General features: G+C 36.3%; 1 protein-coding gene across 1 annotated transcript in view; it reads right to left on the reverse strand.

Annotated features, from left to right (window-relative positions):
- COL19A1 (collagen type XIX alpha 1 chain) overlaps nt 1-21179 on the reverse strand; it is a gene marked incomplete at its 5' end in the record, with an annotated part of 182861 nt that overhangs the window by 156735 nt on the left and 4947 nt on the right. Inside the window, 2 exons of the mRNA XM_080617064.1 lie at nt 16725-16824; nt 17314-17388. Of these exons, the coding sequence (XP_080473190.1) occupies nt 16725-16824; nt 17314-17388 (175 nt within the window). The remainder of the gene's footprint in view (nt 1-16724; nt 16825-17313; nt 17389-21179) is intronic.

Genomic DNA, 21179 nt, shown 5'->3' on the forward strand with positions numbered 1-21179 from the left:
GTTGATACGCACTTATATTCCTGCTACAACTATGTGCCACTCTATCAAAGCATAAGTATGCTCAGAGTTGCAAAGGCTTTGTTATATTGTCCTCTTTTACTTCATTAAACATAGACATAATTTTTCCTAAGAACAGGTTCTGTGGCCCAGATACACCATAGGCTTTATATTACGAGGTTACTAGATGAGCAGTTACAGGACTTCTGCATGAACTTCACAACTGGTTCCGTGCATATCTCCCACTCTTTGTAATGATCAAGTATAGACTGATTTTTGGCAAAATATTTTCTTATTCATTTGTTTCCTCAAAAGTTCTGAAAAATTCTGAAATGCAGATACTAGCTGGTTCTCCTAGTACTAAAAGAAGTGATTATGAATGAATTGACTGTATTCAGTGTGCTATAAACAGGTTTAGTTCTATCTTTGTAAAGCAGCATCAAGTTACTCGTATCAAATTTAGTAAGGCAATCCTTTATTTACCTTTTGGTTTTATTTTTAAAAAAAGCACTAATGGAAAAGCAGCAGCTATTTTTAAATCTTATGAACTCCAATTGTTCCATATCGAATGAGAATACACTACAGCATATGATAAACTTCCGTATTTACAAGTATCAATGAAGCCTCCAGCTTGCTGAATACCTTCCAAGAAGAGAAAGATGAGCCAACTTACATTTCCTGAGAGCGAAGTGAGAGATGTTTAGAGTTTATGGCAAGACATATCTTTTCCAGCTGACATATACCATTACCTGGTATATGTCACTTGTAACATGACAATGTTACAATAATTTGGTGACCAGACCTCAAGAAGTTAGTTTAAACAACTTTCCTATGGTGGGTACTTAAGGACTACGTTGACACAAAAAGGTTAAGATTTCAGTGTCTGTGTTTGCTAGGGGATTTAAATGAAGATCCATTAGGAATAAAAAGGTAAAGCTCAGGTCAGCAGATACAAAAATATCTCCACATTATTCTGAGTATTTCTATATTAAATTACGGTACTTTTTATGTTTGCTTTTTTTACCTAACTTGACTAGCACAGGGGGAGAAGAGGAAATAACTATAACAATTTACCAATCTTTGCCTAGAATGGGTATTTTAAATTCTTTTCAAATAAAAGAACAGCTGCTTGTTACTCAGAATAAGAAATAATTTCCTTCCCATCCATCTTCCTCAAATCACATTAAGATGCACTATACAGTTTCATGTTACATTAGGCCTCAAGTTGTTTTCATATGACACATTATATGATGCAACTAGAGGGAAACTATTCAGACAGCTTAAGAGTTATTAATTACTTAGGGAGAGCTTAACCCACCCAGAAAATGTACCACTGACAGCAAAGCTGCAAATTATTTCAACACTGAGAAAAGGGATTTACCCAATATTTCATGTATTTCAGCACGTCTCTGCTTTCATTTGTTGAACAGGTACAAATTAGCTGTCACTTTTAATATACAGGAGGTTTAGAATTATTTTGTTTTGTGTGAATGGCAATGTTATTGCTATCAAAATTATAAAGGGCATTTTTAAATAGATTGGTTTGAAAGAGAAATAGAAATACCAAAACTGTTATGCTTGTACATAGTATTTTTCCCCTAGGGGTTCTAGGAGTATTGTATATCCCTATTTACACAAATTATTGGTGACCTCCTGGCCCTAATGAACTCTTCCATTAATTTTAAAGGGTTTAAGCTAAGAAAACTATGTCCTTCCCATATTTGGCTGATTTCTGTGCATTTTAACTTTCCTGGGAAAAAAATCAGCCAGCAGCAATAGGGACAACAGACTTAAAAGTAATAACATAATAGTAATGGATATTGGAAAAGCAACAACTTTTATCTTCATTTTCATAAGAAGAATTCTTCAGTCTGACAAAGTTTTGAGACAATTCAGGTCAACATTCAGGCTTTTGGAGTCTTATCATGTGGAAGGCAGCTTTGAGCACTTTTGATACAGTTATACACTTGCCTTACTAGCGTGGGTATTAAGAAACAAATAGGTCTCAGAGTGATCAGTGAACTTTCCTTCTATCTGGAAAAGAAAAATAAACCTAGCCTAGACCAAAGACCAAAGGTTACCAAAAGCAAGAACGTGTGATTTGTACACAGACATTCACACTCTCTCCCCTTTTATATAATAAATATATTTTAAAATAAAAGAAAACTTAAAAAATTTACAAAAAGGGTTCAGAAACTAGCAAGAGTATCACATTATAAAACACTACACTCAAACATCATGTTTCCCTTTCCAAAATATCACACCTTACCCTGAATGCTGCGCAGTAAATTAAGCTGCTCTAATAAGTAGTAAGCATCTTTCCATGTAGAGGCACACAGGGTGGAAAAGAATGACAGTCATACCATCAAAGAACAATGTGAAGGAAGATAGGTCAGGAAAGAGGAGAAAGCCAGAGTGTGACTACTTCAGCAAGCTAAAATTTTACTCAAAGTAATCTCATACTCCAGAGGATCCCCCAGCACCTGCATTGGCACATACTCAAGAAAATACAATGCAAAAGAGTGGATCCAGACAACGGGTACACTACATTAAGCTGCTTTTTTTATGTGCTAAGCAAGTCAAGGAAATATATAGTGTACTAGAAAAATTTGGGTGGCTTTTGCAATATACAGGCACTTTTGAGCTCAACATCTAATGCATGGTTACCTGTGATTCAGAAAGACTGAAGTCAATCTATTTGATTCACTCAGGTCTCACACTACATACAGGTCTTGCATTCAGACTGTTTCTTTTCCTTATGAGATGACCAGAGCAAAAGCAAACATACTGAGCTCTGTGTCTGAGAGACAGGGAACACAGGGGAACACAGGCAAGAAAAATTTGGAACTCTAGTTCTTTCACAAAAGGGGAAAAACATTTTCTCTGCATCTGCTTTCTCCTAATCGTGCAATTGCGTGACACTTTCTGGTGTCTCTCTGCCTCATGCTGCAAACACCAGATTGGTTTTCCATGTGTTGGCATCACTAACTGAGAAACATGCTGAGATTTTCTAACACTACCGGCAGAAAGTGACCAAACCCAGCCTTTCTTGCTCAATTGTGGGGTTTTTTTTTCAACCTGATTCTTCTCATATGCATTTTCAGTAGCTTCCCACGTATATTTTCAGGTAACCCTTCTATGGCAGATACTGACGCATCAGTAATTGACACCTTCAGCTCCATCTCCACGTCCTCAAATGGACATTACAATAAGAAGTCGCATTCAGACTACTGGTTCAAGAGTCTTGTGAATACAGTGATGTTTCTCATACCAAGTGCCCTTTCACTGAGCATTTCTCCACATACCATGGATGCTAGATCTGCTTATGTATCAAAACTTAAAAATGCCAGGAAGAGCTCTTCCCAGTATGAGCATCATAACTACACTAAAAATTTAAAAACAACTCAAAAAAAAAACATCTCTTCTGAACTCTCATCATCTCCTGTCACAAAGCTTGCTCTTCCCAGATGTCTACCTCACTCTCCTTTTCTTTACAAAGCTAAATGTAGAACATCACACACATGCACATTTCTCATCCCCATTTTTCTAACAGGTTTCTACTCCTGTGATTCACTGTAGGGAATGAAACCCCCCTGCACACATGCAAACATGGTCTTGTTCTCCAGCATGAACATCCCAGAACTCTTCAGTGCTTTTCCTTACTCAGAACCACACTAGTAAATTGATTGCCTCTACAAAGAAACTTCTTCAGGGTCTGACACATTTCTTGCAAGATATTTACAAAAATTCAACAAAACTTTATTTTTGGAGGTTAACTGCAGAACAGGGAGAAGTGTGGTGATCTGCCCATTTTTTCAGCGGGTTTGTGATTGTCTCCTAAGATATGGTTTTTGTTCAAAATGTCAAAATAAGCTGTGCTTAAAAGAATGGCAGAGATTAAAGTTCTCTTCAAGTCATTCAAGAATTATATCAAGCTTTTGGCATTTTTACATAATCTCTCAAGGCCATTTTGCTGGGCTAAATGTCCTAAAATCCAACTCTTTTTGTGGGTACTCTTTTTTTCAAGTGTGGCCACCATCAAAGAAAGAGGATGTAAACTTAAATACTTTTAAAGGAATTTTACATACTTCCTTTAACATCTAACTGTGTCTTTATTCAGACAGTTTATGAGCAGCTCTATAACTCATGCAGTCCTTCTAGTTTGCTACCAGAAATGGAACAAAGAAAACAGGTCTAGTTATTAGTCTGTTATTTGGCAGTCTCTGAAGTCATTGAGAAATTAAATTCTTATTTGATTATCTGCAGTGGAATGGAGTCATTCAGCTGATCAAGGAACCCTCTGAAGATGTTAGAGAAAAAAATAATTACCATAACCCCTGAAAGTCAACTGGCAGCAAAAATTGCTCTGCATGCATTTCTACAGGCTTCCTACCCTGAAGCAAGATTGACAGTACAGTATTAATTATTTGTAGAACTCAGTGGTTGCTGTTGTCTGGAAAAGAAAAAAAGAAAAGCACACTACAACAGAGGAGTTGTCTACTGGAGACTATTCAGTCTGAAGACAGGCAATGCACTCCATACTTTGGAATGGAAGGAGACAATCAGGAATTACATTTCTTTTCTCTTGGCCTATACTTAGAAGAAACCTGTTCTTGAAGGTTTTCACAGCCAACTTACCAGCAACGTACAGACATTTGCAGACATACCTAGAGACACTAGCCAATTAAAGAAACAGAACAGTCTTTTTAGTTTGGTACACAGGAGGGCTAGTCAGCTCCAGCAGAGCTGCATACTGAGATACGTGCACCAAACCTAACATATTTTTTCTGTAGGACCCTCAGTTTCTTCCTGTTTAGTCCTCCCTCACCCCCATCACAAACTTCTGGTAGCTTTTTACAATGAATCAATAGAACAAGCACTAGGCAAGAGAACTGTGATTATACTTGGAATAGGCTCCCTCCTTTCTTCCCTGGTTTGTTCTGCCAGATCCCAGACAACCTGGGCTGATGATACAAGTCAAACAATCTTGAGGCCAGTGTCCCTCATGAAAATGCTGAGTGCTCAAATCAAACACAATAGCACGGCTGGCAGTGGAAAGTGAGAGCTAGATGAAATGCTGTATGGAGCGCAGCTGAACCAAAATAAGGGATGCTTTTTTTCCTAGCTTTCTCAAATAATTGCCTGGATAACTAGCCTCCTCCTCTTCAGCATGCAGGACTGCCTATAAATAAATTAATTCCAGGATAAAGTAACAAGAAGAGCATGCTAAGAAATGCTTGAGAAAAAAGGCACAGGCAACACTAAAGGTACTACGGCCTACAATACTGTTATAGATGGATACATCTACCCATCTTGGTTCCAGCTGATCTCCCCCAAAAAAGAAGGTGTAAGTGGTGAAGATTAAATTACCAACTGAAGAGACTGGAGTAGGAAAGAAGGTTAAGGATACCGGACACCAGGGTCTGACCTGAAATAAGTAGCTCTGTCAGCTGCAAGACTGAAACTACAGAGAGAGAACATGCTTTTGCTTTAACACCCACTACAAGCAGAATGACTAGTCTATGAATATTTAAGCCTGGTGTTCTGCTTCTAATTTGAAGGATAATTAGGTAAATAATGCACTTGCTACATTTTGTAAAAAATGTTAACATTCGTGGATTCTAAGTGAATATGGAAAATAAATGATAAAAAAAAAAATCATTTGCACCACATTGGAAGACTTAATAGCACTTTAAGAAACAGGAAATTATCACTTCCGAAATTTCAGGACTCATTTCTGAGTTATCTAATTAAAGTCAAGTTAAAAAAAATAAAAGTACATACAGTTTAGCCTGCAACTCTCACACTTTCTCTAATTACAAGATTTTTTTATAAGTTAGAGATTAAATAGGGTTAAAATGTATCAAGCTTAAAAATATCAACATTGCGTTACTATCTGCTGAGTCATAACTATGTTTAAAAAGATGGGCCAAGAACCTGTGACTTGCTAACCCTGTCACTATCAGACACTGCTGGGTAATGGCCAGGTATTCCCTTTAAAGGGCTAGGAAAGAAACCAAAAAAAGCTGTAAAGAGAGATGTCATCCTGCATTAGGCCCAAAACAGAGGTGCTGAAAGGAGGTTTCAAGCAGTGGTACCTTTGGATAAGTCAATGAACATTTTATTCAGATTTTCCCGAAGCTTCACATCAAAAGAACCCATCAAACACCTCTTAAAAGAACACTGGATATTACTGGGAGATGTTCTTAGGCTGGGGAAGCAGGCCAGATGCCTTATATCCAAAAAAGGGAGCTTGATATACTGGGAATTTACAAACTTTTCTCAAAACAGCAAAGGCTCCATGGTACAAAATCTTTGCATTAAAATAATGCTTCGATTATAACTTGAAGTTGAATCATCTGTGCAATTTTACGTGTAAGTAACAGAACTAGAATGAACAATGATCTTATTTTTCAACAATAAGGCCAAGATTGAAATCTCTACTGCTGATGAAAATTCCAAGAACAGCATATTACCTACTACAAACCTCAGGCTAGTAGACAAATGTGAAAGAGTTACGACAGTAAAGAAAATATCACTAATATCACAAATATTTTGTAAAATTGTAATCTTTAAGGATGCAATGAGATACAAGGAATATTTTGGAAGTTTCAAAAAGGAAATACTTTGTTCCCTCACTGTCTTATGACAACACCAACATTTTGAGAAATTTGTTTTTATCCTATAAATTACTTGGTTGACTATGTAACTAAGTACCTAGACTATGGGAATCTGTATTTTTAAGGAAGAAAATATGTTAACAGGATATTCTACAACAGAATCCCAGAACCTTATAATGGTTGAGGTTGGAAAGGACCTCTGGAGGTCATCTGGTCTGACTCCCCCTTCTCAGGCAGGGCCACCTAGAGTCAGGTGGATAGAAGTACACATTCACTTGTGTGTGAGAGCAAAATTAGTTCAACGTAAGCTGTTTAAAGAGATGACATTTAATAGTGATAAAAAAAGTCAGCATACTGTAAAAAATTTAATCTTAGTCATAATATGGGTTCATATCAGCTGTGCTAACTGATCCTCCAGGAGAGCAAGGAAGCAAGGCTGTGTTATAACTCTTCAGTCTTTCAAGAACTCTAATCAGTTAACGAATCATGACTTTCCTTTCCATGAAATCATATCAGCTACCTTGAATCACAAAGCGCTTTTTTAGTGCTCCTAACACTTTCACAAGAAACAAATCTTAAGCTTATGTAATTTCCTGGTAGCACAGCGTATCTGTCTCCACATAGTAACAGTAATACAATCATTTAACACTTTCTAAATGTAAAGAAAGTCCTGTGGAAAGAAAAGTAACCTATAAAAAATAGGAAATAATTTCAAAGTCTGTGCTCCTTTTTGAGTAAACACAGATATCCAATGGCATTTTTTACATCTAACAGTTTCAAACGTTCAAGCCATCATATACAGTCTCTTTCCTCAACTACAGCTAGCACTTATCTTCTATGTTTGGCTGTGTTGTTGTACACTTTCTTCCACTGTCTCTGTCTCTATGACTTTTCTTCTGAGTTACAGTCTTTGCCAGTTCATATAGGAATGAAACATCCTACGTTAAGCTTTCTCAATTCTTGGTGACTTAAAACAACAACAACAACAACAAAACAAACAAACAAACAAACAAAAACCCCACAAAACCACAAAACAAAAAAAGCCCCAAACAAACAAAAAAAATCCCAAACCAACCAAACTAACCTTCCTCCCACCCCACCCCCCAAAAAAAACCCCAATAAACAAAAAAACCCCAAACAACAAAAAACAAATCAAACCCAAAAAACCCAAACAACCTCCGGGACTGGAAGAATCCGCTCCCAAAACTTGTTTCCAAATAATACCTTTACGTATAAAATGAGTGAGCATTATCTAATAATTCTGTACAAGTCAGTTGCTAAATGTCAATCCTGAGCAACAGCAATAATTTAATGCTGCAATTGTATGTGCTGTACTCCAAAGTAAGCATAACCAGCATGGAGGGTCTTGAGTGCAAGAATTGGACCTGGAAGTCCCCTTCTTCCCCCCAAGCCTTGGCAGACTGCTCCTGTTACTGTATGCACTCCTGGTGAATATTATTGTCTTTGTTGTTTAGTTTCATAGATGAATTTAAACTGGCAGTCATCTAGCATTCTGAACTGCTCACTTAAGAGCAGCTAGGAAAATAAGGTCAGAGCACCTTGATGATGCTATCTGTGGTTACTCCTCAAGAGTGGTTCAAAGCAAACCTCACTTTCCTTAGCCATAAGACAGCCATTGCTATTTTATGGGATAGGCATTCAACAGTATTTGAGTAACTAACACTGCTCAGCACACATTATGAACATACCATTCGTTACTAAACTCTCAGCAGAGTTTATGAAAAAACTGAGTAAAAGACATAAATCAAAGTTTATCAAGGTCTTCAACATTATCATTGCCAATATGGGTGTATCAATAAACAACAGTCGAACCCCAAAAAAAAGAAATACATGCATTTACATATGACACTTAAACCCCTAATGCCATATTAGGAACTCTCAACAAGTTATCCAATGCCTGTATTGTCATGCTCAATCCCAGGGTATTTTTAGGATTTGTTTCTTTTTAACAGAATTCTGAGATTCTGCAACTAATCACATTGACTAAATAAAAAAATAACATGATTTCTTGCACATGGTTCTGTTAAAACATCAATATATGTACATCAGGACTCAGTTTCTATAGATTACAGATTGTTCTTCTTCATGTTGAAGCTTATTAAATAATTCCAAGTTTTGAAAAGAGTTTGTGACATGACAAATATTCACTTGAGACAAGTCTGCAATCAGAAACTCTGTACACTTATGACAGAAATCAAGTTGATACCCAGACCTTCAAGTGAAAAACCCAGGGCATGGACTGTACTGTCTATGCAAAATTAAAAAAGTATTTTTTCAGATTTGGCAATGTATCTCCATAAGTATAAAATTTTTCATGGCACGATGATAAAAACTTCAGAGAGTTAACCACAGAGAAATGCTGGAGGCCAAAAATTTTTTACCACCAACTGAAAGTAAATGAAAAATCAGTGTATTGAAAAAAGCACCAGGCAGTTTCACTGTGAGAGAGCCCATGAACTATTTTTAGATAGAAAAACTAAAAACTCAGAGACAAGGTGGGGGAAGGGAGTATCTTTAAACAACAACGCCTCTGCATAGATGGAGATGTATCAGCACAAACATCTGTTTGTGGGTACAACTTCAGTTAAGAGGAGGAACGCCTCACAGCACTGCTAATGCAAACTGCATTTCACAAAGTGTTAAATCACAAAAGTCAGGAAAAAAAGTAAAAATCTGATTTATTACAGGTTGTTGGGTTTTTTTCCAGTCTGCTGATAAATGACTTCTGAAGCACATGGCACCACAGCTTCAGCTGGAGAAATTATATGCATTTTACAAGGACACTTGAATCCTCTCAGCCCGATCAGCAAAACTGATAAATGATCTTTCAATCTCTAATTTTATACTACAACATATGGGGGCTACAGTCTACCCTCAGCTGCATGCATTATATACATTTCAATGAATTCAGTGTGGTTGTATATAGCCCTGCTGTATATACACATCCATTATGGATTTCTAAGAAAATTCCACTGCCTTAATTTTGCAACTGTATTTTTGTTCTAAGACTATCAAACACAAGTCTTGTTACAGACTTAGATCTGCATCCTCATTGACTTCAAGCACTATCTTGCACTTGCTTTTTGGTGACTTTTTTCTTCAAAAAAAGAAAAAAAAAAGGATGGCCAAGAAAAAACCAAGACAAGATTACAAAGACTTAAAAAGTCAGCATGTTTGCCAGGGAGTAGATGATGTGTAAACTCTTGTGAAAGTTCCCCACAGTCTGGCATCCCTGAAGGCTCTCTTCAGCTAACATACCAGTAAATTGAACAGCCCATGGCAGAATCTTTGTTCAATTTTTTGAACAAGGACCATGAGGAAGCATCCAGGTAAATTGCTTGTGCTGAATCTACAAAGCACAACAGCTTAGTATATCAATTGTGGTATCTACGACAGTACGTTTATGAAGTTTTGCTATCTTATCCACAAAGAAAGATGGAAAATAATTTCGGCATCAATATCGCATTAAAAAAATTAAGGAATTCCATATAGGAATATACAGCAAAATTGAAATTGCTTAGATATTGCAGATGCCATTGTTTTGATCAGAACAACAGAAGTGTTTTCCACAGGGCAGGTTAAAACATTACATGGAAGGTGCAATTTCAGGGTTGGCTTAAGCTAACAGTAGGCTACCCCTGCCCCAGCCGCACATTCTTGCTCCTTCCTTGCTGTGATTGCTGGAGATCACACAGCCACAGGGACCAATCGCCAGCCTTGCTGATCAGACAGGCTGATGCTAATGTGGTGGAAGTGAGATGAGGCTGAAAGCTGGAGAGGAGTGCTGTGAAGGTGAGCTCCTAATTTTTTAGGTTTGGTTGGATTTTGTTTTTTTTTTTAATAATCATCTTGGCTGGACAAGTTTCTCCTTTAAAACAAAGGCAGCAGGAAAAAATAACACTAATCTGAACTGAAATACATGTCTTTCAAATTAAGGAAAGCTTTTTACGTAAGGAGAGTAAACTGCCTTTACTATTTGTTCTTCCAGTGCTTCTGAGATTTGCTTATTGCCTACCTCAAGTTTCATCCTGAACTGTGAGGTACATAGGGGATTCACACAAACACTGCTGGTCTGCTGCACACTCTTCTTGTGGACCAGTGCCCTTAAAGTACATATCCCTCAACAGCTCATTCCCTTTATCTGCAAGTGCCTTATGGCAAGATCAACGCTGCTGAGGAAAAAAGGAAAAGAAACAATGTGCTTTATCCGGTACTGCCTTACAAATTCAACTGGTATGAAGCTGCCACACTAAGTGCTCTACTGTCAGGGGAACACTCTACAGATCAAAGAATTCAGAATTGCCACAGTCAGGGGCATAACTAAAACAGTTTTACTGCTCTCTGTTCCTTCACACCCTGCTTTCAATGTAAATATTATATATTTTTATAGATACTCTTCACCTCTGCCACCTCTCTCTCATTACTTTTTCTTCCCCAATTCTTTCCATATGTAAATTGCATGTTAAATTATAGTGTGATTCAAGCCTAATATAGCAATTAAAATCCATTAATGCCTGAATATAAAATTTTATAAAAAGGTCATGGCATATTTCTCATAAATTGTCATGTAGAAATAAGCCCATATGTGCACAAAAAGACATTCATGTGTGTTAATTCTTTTAAAGAAGCATTGGCCTATCATTTTTCATGGTAAGAGGGCCCAGTTTTCTCCTTAGTTATGAAATGATTGGTATTTACCTGGTAAGTACAGCTTCAATTTATTCTTTCAACAGTAATCCTTGTATTATCCTTCTTTTTAATTTACAAAACTAAAGGATTTCAAGTTCCTGGAAATAAACACTAAGTGCACAATTTCAGTCTTCCAACCAGAATCATCAAAAGAAAGAAACTATCATTGCAGTTTCTGATCCACTACTTTGGAAGACCTGAAGAAAGCATCAGGATTTGTACTAAATTTAGGCTCCCACACTCAGGAAGCAAATTCCAGAGACAAGGCCCTTTTCTTGAAAATACCCTGCAACCAAAATACCAGACATTTCAGTCTTGGCATTGTTGGCTCTAACAGTTCAAATGACCTCAAATAAATATGTGATATAGGAACGGAGATGTGGTTTCTTACATAATGATCTAATATTTTAATAGACCAAAGACTAGCAGGACTTTGTGTAAGCACAGATAAAAGCTGGTTAGCATAACTAATTACTGCCTCTCGACAGAAGTGCCACCTCATTGCCATTTTCAGAAGGTGCTTTAAAAGTTTTTGATTAAATCTTTTGGAAACGGGTATTTCCACATCTATCCATTCTACACTGTATTTAAGAAATAGGTATGTTACTTCTTAACATAGATATATATATATCTATCTTTTATATCTATCTAATATTTTTCAAGAAGACAGTGAACCCGAGTCTGCTGCCCAAAACGCATGCCATGTGCAAAAATAATCAAAAACCATGCCCATGTGGACATGCACTGACAGCTGAAGTCATATGCAAGATACAACCAGAGACCAACCAGAGGAAAGTAAATGGCTGCAAAGCCTACCACAGATAAGTACCTTTGGGAAGCAGTGTGATAACTATGAAAAGGGTTCTAACGGTGAGAACAGAAATGCTTGATGCCAACTATGCTCTAGGAAATGTAATTCCCTAAGCATTTTTTGTGATGAGAAAGATTAGTATTAAAAGCAAACAGAAAACCCCACATGAATATTCTTTCATCATCAATTTCTGTTCTTAGCAGAAAGAATCTTCCAGCCTGCAATATACTGACAGAAGTGGGAATAGTATTTCTCTATCCAGTAACTAGACATCACAAGGAGGTGAAACAATTTCTCTGAAATACGGTCCAAGCCAAGTCTACAGCTCTTCTGGCACCAGAGAGTGACAACATGGCTGACGGAGCTCAGTAGTCCAAATACAGTCATAATCCAAGCTCTTTTGCAGTATCTTACACCAAAAGGGGAAGAATTCCTAAAAGAAGTTGTGGGAGTAATCCCAACTCTGAGATCATTTAACAGACAGCTACGATAATCTCCTTGGTAAATTAATATGGTTTGTCAAGCCAAATAGACTACAGACACGAAAGCCATGACTGTGCCATCAAGATTTGCTAATTATAAACATCCATTTCAAAAACATTCTGAAACTCAGCTGAAACCAACTTACTATCTCCTTTATTGACACTTTCAGAGAAGGAAAAAAAAGTGGCCCACCAGCAACGCAGAAAAGAGAGAATGAGGAACAACTGACATCTGATGCATCTTTAGAGAGAGATAGTGAAATTATTTCATCTTAGTGCTATTTACTTTAACACAACTAAAGAACAAACATTAGCTTAGAAGGCCTCATGTCCAGGGTACTGAATACTGCTGGCAGATGTAAAGGAGTTGCTATCAGCGCTGAGCCCTGTGCCGCTTTTTTCAGCAAGCTCTTTGCCAAACTGGAGAATACTGCATAGGCTGTATGAGTTAAACTCTAGAGAACAAAATATGACTCCAGAATGTTTTTATTGAAATAAAATTAAAACATTATACAATTACTATTATTATGACTACATAATTAGATTGTCTGCATAACAGTATTTTACCGTAAATCTCTTTAGGATTCAAAGGCTGTTATACCATTTTACTCAGGAATAACTTCTATTAATATCCATGTAATAACTGCAATAAGTAACAGTATTTTAGTTTAAAAAATCACTCTCTGTTCCTGAAAAAATAGAAAAATTTTAGAAATTTTCTAATTTTTAGATTTTTTCTTTTTTTTAGAAAAATTAGAGAATCCTGAAAAATATTATTAGAACTAAATATTTAATAGTCATTTACATGAAGCATAAGAAAAGCTATCCATCTCCTATCACAAGACAAAATATGTATGCAATTACTTCACAAAAAGAGATAAAGACATATAACCAAACCCAATATAGACATAACAAATTTCCCAAGATGACATTGCATTATAAAATATTTATAACATATAAATAGGTGCAACACTATTCCAGGTCCATTGAAAAAAACCAAAATGGCATCACACAAGAAAAATGGCACAGCATAGCTTTCTGTTACCCACACTACAACTGAATGAATGAAATGCAAGAGGAGATGTGCCAAGTTACTTGATACTTGCTAGTCAGCTTAATCAGATACTCTCAGTTTCCTGCAGGATGGATAACAAACACTGTTCTGCTGCTTACTGCACACCACGTCTGCTAAAATATTTTCTGAGGCAGACTGCTCCTAAAAACCTCCAAGCATTTAACAACATGGGGATCTGGAACCACACAGTCTGACGCAAGAGAAGAAAATTTAAATAAAATAATAAGTTACAAGATATTGTACATGGATAGCTGAGATGAAGTAAATTATAAGGTTATGAAGACAGATATCAGAGTTCCTGAGTATCCTTCACTGTAACCCTATCATGTCAAAACCTGACTTTATGCTCCTGACTCCTCTCTGCCTTTATGTCTAAAAAACAGCTCAGAATTTCAGAACAGTATCAAAAATACTTGAAGAAATTTTTTAAAATCTTGTCTGAAGTGTTATCTCAACAACAGAAAGCTCAAAATATTCAACATACTGGATAAAAATAAAACCAAAGTAAATTCTATTCTTAATCATGACATGCATTTCTCCATAAAGAAAGGTTAAAAAAGCATGAGCAAGACTATTGCCATGAAGAACTAGGATTTAATGGAAATTTTTCAATGCTTGAATGCTTTTGAAAATACTTGTAACCCTTTTTTGTTCAGAAAGATATATGTAAGAGGTACCATTTATTTCCACAGCAAGCTGACTGGAAAGCTTATTTCGTACCTTTGTATTAATTTTCAGCCTAACTATATTCATACATTAGTACTGTTATGCATTTTATTAATAACTATCTCACTTGCTTCATCCAACTAAAGTTTTCATCCATTAGATATGCACATTTTTAGGGGAAACTGGAAAGATTTATCTTCAGTTTTTCTTTAACGACGATACACAGATGAAAACAACAGGGCAGGAGAGGAACATGAGAAGCAAGAGACCGTTAAAGCCAAACAACTTGCCTTCCAGGTTTATCCTTTACTGAAATTCTTTATCCCTTGCCCATTTTACACTGAAAATGAAAAAAAACCTGACCATTTTTGTCTCTAAGAGTCATCCTCACTCCAAAAAGCTGAACAGATAAAATATAGGAAAAAAGTTAGATTTCTCACTCACTTCGTGAAGAAAGTTAAAAGCATTGTGTCTTTCTCGAGTGTTTCCCTTGCAACCACTAGGACTTAAGGCTTTGCTAAGCCACTAGCAGCCATGATGTGTATTCCCCACTTTCACTGCCTCCTCTAATAAGTTGTTCTTATAAGAATAAAATAAACCACAGACAGTAGTATTCAGGCCTACTAATAAAAGCTAGGAAAAAAGCTTTACATTTTCAACCTCAACGCCACCTGTCAGAACCCTTCCAAAAAACATGAATTCCTAGAAATCAATCTTTTTGAATAGTGAATTTTCCCTGAAAACAACATGAATTCTAAATAATTCATCGTTTTGTGATTTCTAGCTACTCACACTCCATTTTTGTCACTTTCAGAATAAAGTAAGTCAGCTTAAACTGCACACAAAGAACTAGTTAGCTTTTTATTCCTAAAAAAATTGCCCCACATTTTTTGTTATTGCCTTGATTTTCTACTCCTCTAGTCTCATGTTTCCCTCAAATTCCCATCCACTGAAAAAAAAAACCAAAACTCCAACTATAAAAATCTGAAAAATTAATAATAGATTTGACAAAAAAAATTTCTTACTGACAAACTTTCAAAATACTTTTAGTGAAGATATGTATGAGTGGTACTTAATTTTACCTGTTCCTTTTCCAAAGAGAATCCTTATAATACTGGGAAGGCCCTAATAAAAATAGAGCACTCTCTGTGTCAAGCAATTTTATTTAGTCATTTTTCCTTCAACAGATAATGTTCAAGGTATTTAAAAAAAAGACAGTCATTATTTGTTTAACCTTGCGGAATTAGACAAGCATTAAAATTTACATTCTCTAATAACCTCAGAAGAACTTAGAAACTATCCAGTAGTCTCAAATATTTAGGTTCTATTTATTTCATCATTTTTCTCTTCTAAAGACCACTTTGTTTTCTGTCTGGGTGCCTCCAATTCCTCTTCTCCCTCTCCCCTGGCCTCAAGCTATCCACAGCCCCTCTTTGCTCTGCCCAGGATGCAAGCAAAGGGGAAGTCTGAAGGCCAGGTGTATTTTTCCCTAGGCAAGCTAGAGCCAGATCTCTTGCAACAGAGAACACCCAATACAGTTGCTTCCCTCGTCATCACAGGAACCTACTGGACAGAAACCACAGTCCCATGACTCAGAGCACATCTGAACCAAGAAGGTCCAAGATGATTCTCTGTCTCCACTGAGCATTGGGAACTTGAAAATACATTCCTAACTGCTTCTTGCCATTTCCTCATCCCCATGCAAACTTAAATCCATCCAATTCCATTGTGCCTTTCTCTCTTTCACCATCCTTTAGATTTTTCATGCAGTTTCTGCCTTTTATCCCATCCTGTGTCAGAGTAGGATGCTGCATAGTTTCACCTTTACACTGAGCACCCACCATTTTATTACAGCTCAAAGACAAGATGCCAATTCCACTGAAAAAAAAAAAAAAAACAACCCAAAACCCAACAATCAAACCTCAAAATATTAAAGTATAGTGTTTAAGGTAATGTTGATTTTCCCTCTCTTTTTAATCCTGTCAACACTAATCAGATAGAGGACAGCCAATTCCACTGAGGGAAGATTAGTATAACACGTCTTGTCATACCATGAAAGTTGTTTCCTTTGTTTCATAAATATTTATGTATAAACAATAGATTTTTCAGTATCAGAATACAAATTTAAGAAAGAAAATTCACAATTTACTTTCTACCTAGATATTTCCAGATTCCAGAAAAGAAAACACACCTGAATCAAAATACTTGTCAAAAAACCTGTTACAGATAAAAATGCCTAAAAGCAGTCATATTTGTTTTTCTGTGGTATCCTCTGGATACATTGCTCAGTGTTTCAGTTCACTAACAGCATTTGGTCTGAGCTCTGTCTTTTAAAGACTTCAAATGAAACTATATCTACTTACTTTGTGTCTCTGACGAGAGGCGCGCTTCCCAGTTTGAAACAGTTTTTTTCACCTCCACAAGACGTTGGCCTCAAAGAAAAGCTCTCTGTCAGATCAAACCCTGTGAAATATGACACAATGATTTAGCTTATTTAATGGAATTTTAAAAAACAAGGTAAATACTGACTTTTAGCATGCTTGCTAACTTTCCAGAACACGGACTGACAAGCTATTTTGAAAACCAGTACTTTTAAGTCAGAGAAACAATATTCATTTTATCAAAACAAAAACTATCAATGCAAAATTCTCTCACTAGATGACTTCGCAACCTGAGAAATGCATTCTTTATTTCCTTCTATCTTCTGAACTGATAAGAACAAAGGACTTTGATAAAAACAACGGAAGTGAGTATGGCTGCAGAACTTGAACCAATACTTTGCAAGAACAGCATGTTCTGATTTTATCCCCTTTCCTAAAAACAACAGCTTTTGGAGCATGGGGCTGGCATTCCATACGGTCTTTTCAGTTTTAAAACCAGCTTCAGTCAAACTATGATTACGTCCACTACTAAACAATTAATTTAGATACTGATATGAGCACAGTCAGTTACCTGAAACACTAAGACTGCCTCTGTTGATTTGCTTGAGATGATGGACAACAGTTTTCAGTAAAGGACACGTAGCACCTTCAAGAGAATACAGTTTAGTATATTTTAGAAATTTCTTTCAAACAAAAATAATCAGAACAAACTACCATGAGAGTGACAGTAATATTAACAAGAATATTTTTATGTTCTTTTTTCACAATATGTTAACCAGCAATAACCCAATTACAAAATCTAAATCAGAGAAATGATATTTCAGACTGCATACTACACTTCTAATAATATAAGCAGATACAAATTTTATCATACTTTAATTCAGCTGTTTATGATTAAAGCTCACAGGAACAATATAACCAGAAGAAAACCACTAAATTCTTACCAGCCTTTTTCCATGTATGATAGTCTATAAAGCAATAACCTCTGTCCTAAGGGGTTTAGCGGTTTTGTTTGGTTGTTGTTGCTGTTGTGTTTTCTTCCAGTTTTTGTTTCTGGCTATATTCTTAGAAAATCTTTTTCCCTTACTAAGGAACAGGAAACAATAAAGCATAAATGCTTGATTACCATGACAATAATCTATTGTTACTTCAGTGAAAAGCAATTCCAAAATGTGGATTGAAAAGGATATAATTATATAATATAATAAACAATTTAAGCAATAGTTTTTTATTTTAATGGCTTAAAATTAAGCAGCTTTTGGGGGGATTAAGTCTGTATTTAGATAAACAAGCAGCACGTTCTAGGATGTGGAACATGGCAAATTCTAAGGTTAAATCAAATTGAACACTTAGATTAAACACTGCGTTATTAATATTAAATATCTTACTTGCATAAAGGTTTTTTTTTCCTCTTATTTCTATGCATACACAGGAATAGATACTTTTAAGAAGCAAGTGCAGAGAAATGTGACTTTTGTGCATGGGTCAGAAATGGGGCTCCTTGTTAAACAAACTTTGCAAATAGCCCTGCTAAACTCTAATAAAACTATCAAAGGTGACAAGCAGGATTTGACCCATGCACTTATTAAGCACAGAGCTCCATATTGAGCTGATTCAACTAAAAAGATAGCCAAGGTACAGCTGAAGCTGCTGAATGGGGTGAGGAGGGGTTGGGGGGGGGGACTTTCTGAAGTGTCAGTTCAATTAAAAATAAAAGGAGGAATGTCCTACCACTAACCTGAAAATCACCTATATCTAAAGATTTCCAAGGAGCATCCAGACTGAAGGCTGGCATTCAAAATAGCTGTATTTGTAATCTTAGAGCATGTGAAATTTGTCATTTGCTCTGTAGCAATGTAGGAAGCATATTATCCTTCAGACATCTTAAATTTTATTAAATGTGTTACTGTACCTGATCTGGATTAAAAATGGATAATTGGAAACAAAGAGTAAAAGTGAAACTAAATCATTTAATACAAAGATACCTCCTGACAATACGATTAATGAGAGGTATGTCAATTGTTTAAAGGACAGACCAGGTTAAAGGCGTTTTTTCACAAGATTCATCAAGTTGCATGTCCTTTAAGTCTAAATCGTGATCTACAATTACAAGTAACATCGCTCATAATTTATTTCTAAGGCTCTAAGAAAATGTATTCCTTCCTTCATTTATACACAAATAAATGTCTGTATATACGTGCATTTACATATAAATAAATTTTTATGATAAATGAGATGAAGCATGCATTAAAACTCTGTAAATTCCCCTTCAGCAGAAAAGATGCAGAACTGTAAAGAATATTCACGTTGAAATCTCTGAAATTGAAATGAAATCTTTCATCATTCTTGGTTTGCAGGGAGTTTTATGTAGTGTGAAAAGCATTCACTGGAATTACATACTACCACAGCAATTTCAATACACCATTTGATATACGCACATATACACTGTGAGTATATGGAACAGAAAGAAGCTCACCTCAGATACCCTTTAATCTACAAACCTTAGTCTTCATCACTTACACAGATTATTAAACTACAGACTTTCATCTGTAGCCGCTCCAAAAGAACGAATGCAATTACAGAAGATTTACACAAGTATACCTATAAGAAATATATTCTTGTAAAGGAAGCCTGTTATGGCTGAAAGCCACAATACCATGTCACATATACACTGACAAAAGCTTCTCTTAAATTTAAGTGTTTTCTAACCAAGGGGGTTTTTTTTTAATATATATAAGACTATGGGGCTGATTCCCTTTTAGGTTAAATTAATTTACACTACTTCCAGCAACAGCAGACAGATAATACTTATTACTGAGTTTACCCTGAACTGCTGTAGTAAGCTCTAGAGAAGCCGGGACACAACTGTATGGGTTTTTTTCAACATTGTCTTACATGAGAGCTGAATGGCAAAAGAATGGGGAGTTTTAACTTATTCCCCCCAGCCACTTTCTTCCAAGTAGAAATAAAGACTCAAGCCCCAATTTCTGTGTTATCCAGATGATAGCAATGATCCCTCACATGCCACAGACTGGACTGTGGACCTATTTTTATCAGCGGTCTAACAGTCACAGCATAGGCCATTTAAGTGTTACTTATTTGGTTGTATTACATATCCCCAGAAGAACTGAAAGGGTTACTATTAATCTTCTTCTATCTCATGCTGCTGATGCACTCCTTTAGCCTAGTGTTATACTTTTTACCAGAGAGCTAAAGCAAAACTCTAAAATATTAAACCCAAAACCTCTTCATACCAAGACTGACAACTTTCATTACTGTAGATTGATGAAAATTCTTTCTACAGTTACAGTTTGTGCAAAATAAGTTAGCCTCTTCCAAGATTTTTAGTACTGCTGGCAGATGTTTAAATTTTCTTTGGCCTGAGACAAAACAGAAAATTTACCCATTCGTCCTGTGCGTAGCTGAATTAGAAGATCTACATGAAGACTTTCAGGAAGAAAAAGAACAAAGACAAACCCTTACCGCTAATCCAGGCACAGAAACTACGCACCTATCTGCTCTGTCAGAATAAAGATTGTAAAACTAATGAAGCAGTGAAAAGATTATGCTTGTGAATATATTGCTCTGCATGTGATAAAACTGGGTCTGTGTGGACCGAATTCAACAATTCATGTTAAAATAGTGATGTCAAAGCTCAGGTTAACATACCTATAAATTAATGAGATTACTTAGCCATAGGACAAAACTAGAGACCTCAGCTTTTAGAAATCAGTGAGCTCTACATAGGAGCTTATTATCATGAAATCAACCTAAGAATTCTGAAAAACATGTATTTATGCAGATCAAGCAGATGTCACAGGCCATTGATGATCTGTCTCTCCAATAAGATGCTAGTAATTATTTTGCTGTTCTTTTCTAATAGCATTAAGGAAAAAAATAAAGGCATTGCATGTAGATGTTTCTGCTGCAACGTGCAATGGCATGTTCTCAATTCCTGCAGTGATCAGGGCACCTGCTGGAGCACGCTGCAGCTTCTGTCTAGGGCCCGTGCCCAGTTTTCCTTTCCATGCAAACGAGGACAGAGAAGCCTCTCATGCATGCTTCAGCCTCACTCTTACAGACATCTCTTGTCTGCACTTCCTGACTGAGAACTGTAGCTTCCAGTAGGCACTCTTGGCTCCTCCAGAGTGTAACCTGTAATGGATAGATTCACTTTACAACTACCTATCTGCTACTTTACAATTAAACTCTATGTTCAGGTGAAATTTCCAGCTGCTATCTAACACCACTGACACGCACATTGCAAAGGTACCAAAGTTTCCATCAGTAAGCATGACTGGCCAAACAACAAAGCCCTGCTTAACATATACCTACATTATATGTCAGAATCATGCTTCAGGCAGAAATCCATATTAGCTAGGATTTGTCTCACACTCCTTAGGATCAGGCTTCCTAAATACATACACATAAGGAATC

Source organism: Psittacula echo, assembly GCF_963264785.1.
Source record: "Psittacula echo genome assembly, chromosome: 4".
Taxonomy (NCBI): domain Eukaryota; kingdom Metazoa; phylum Chordata; class Aves; order Psittaciformes; family Psittacidae; genus Psittacula; species Psittacula echo.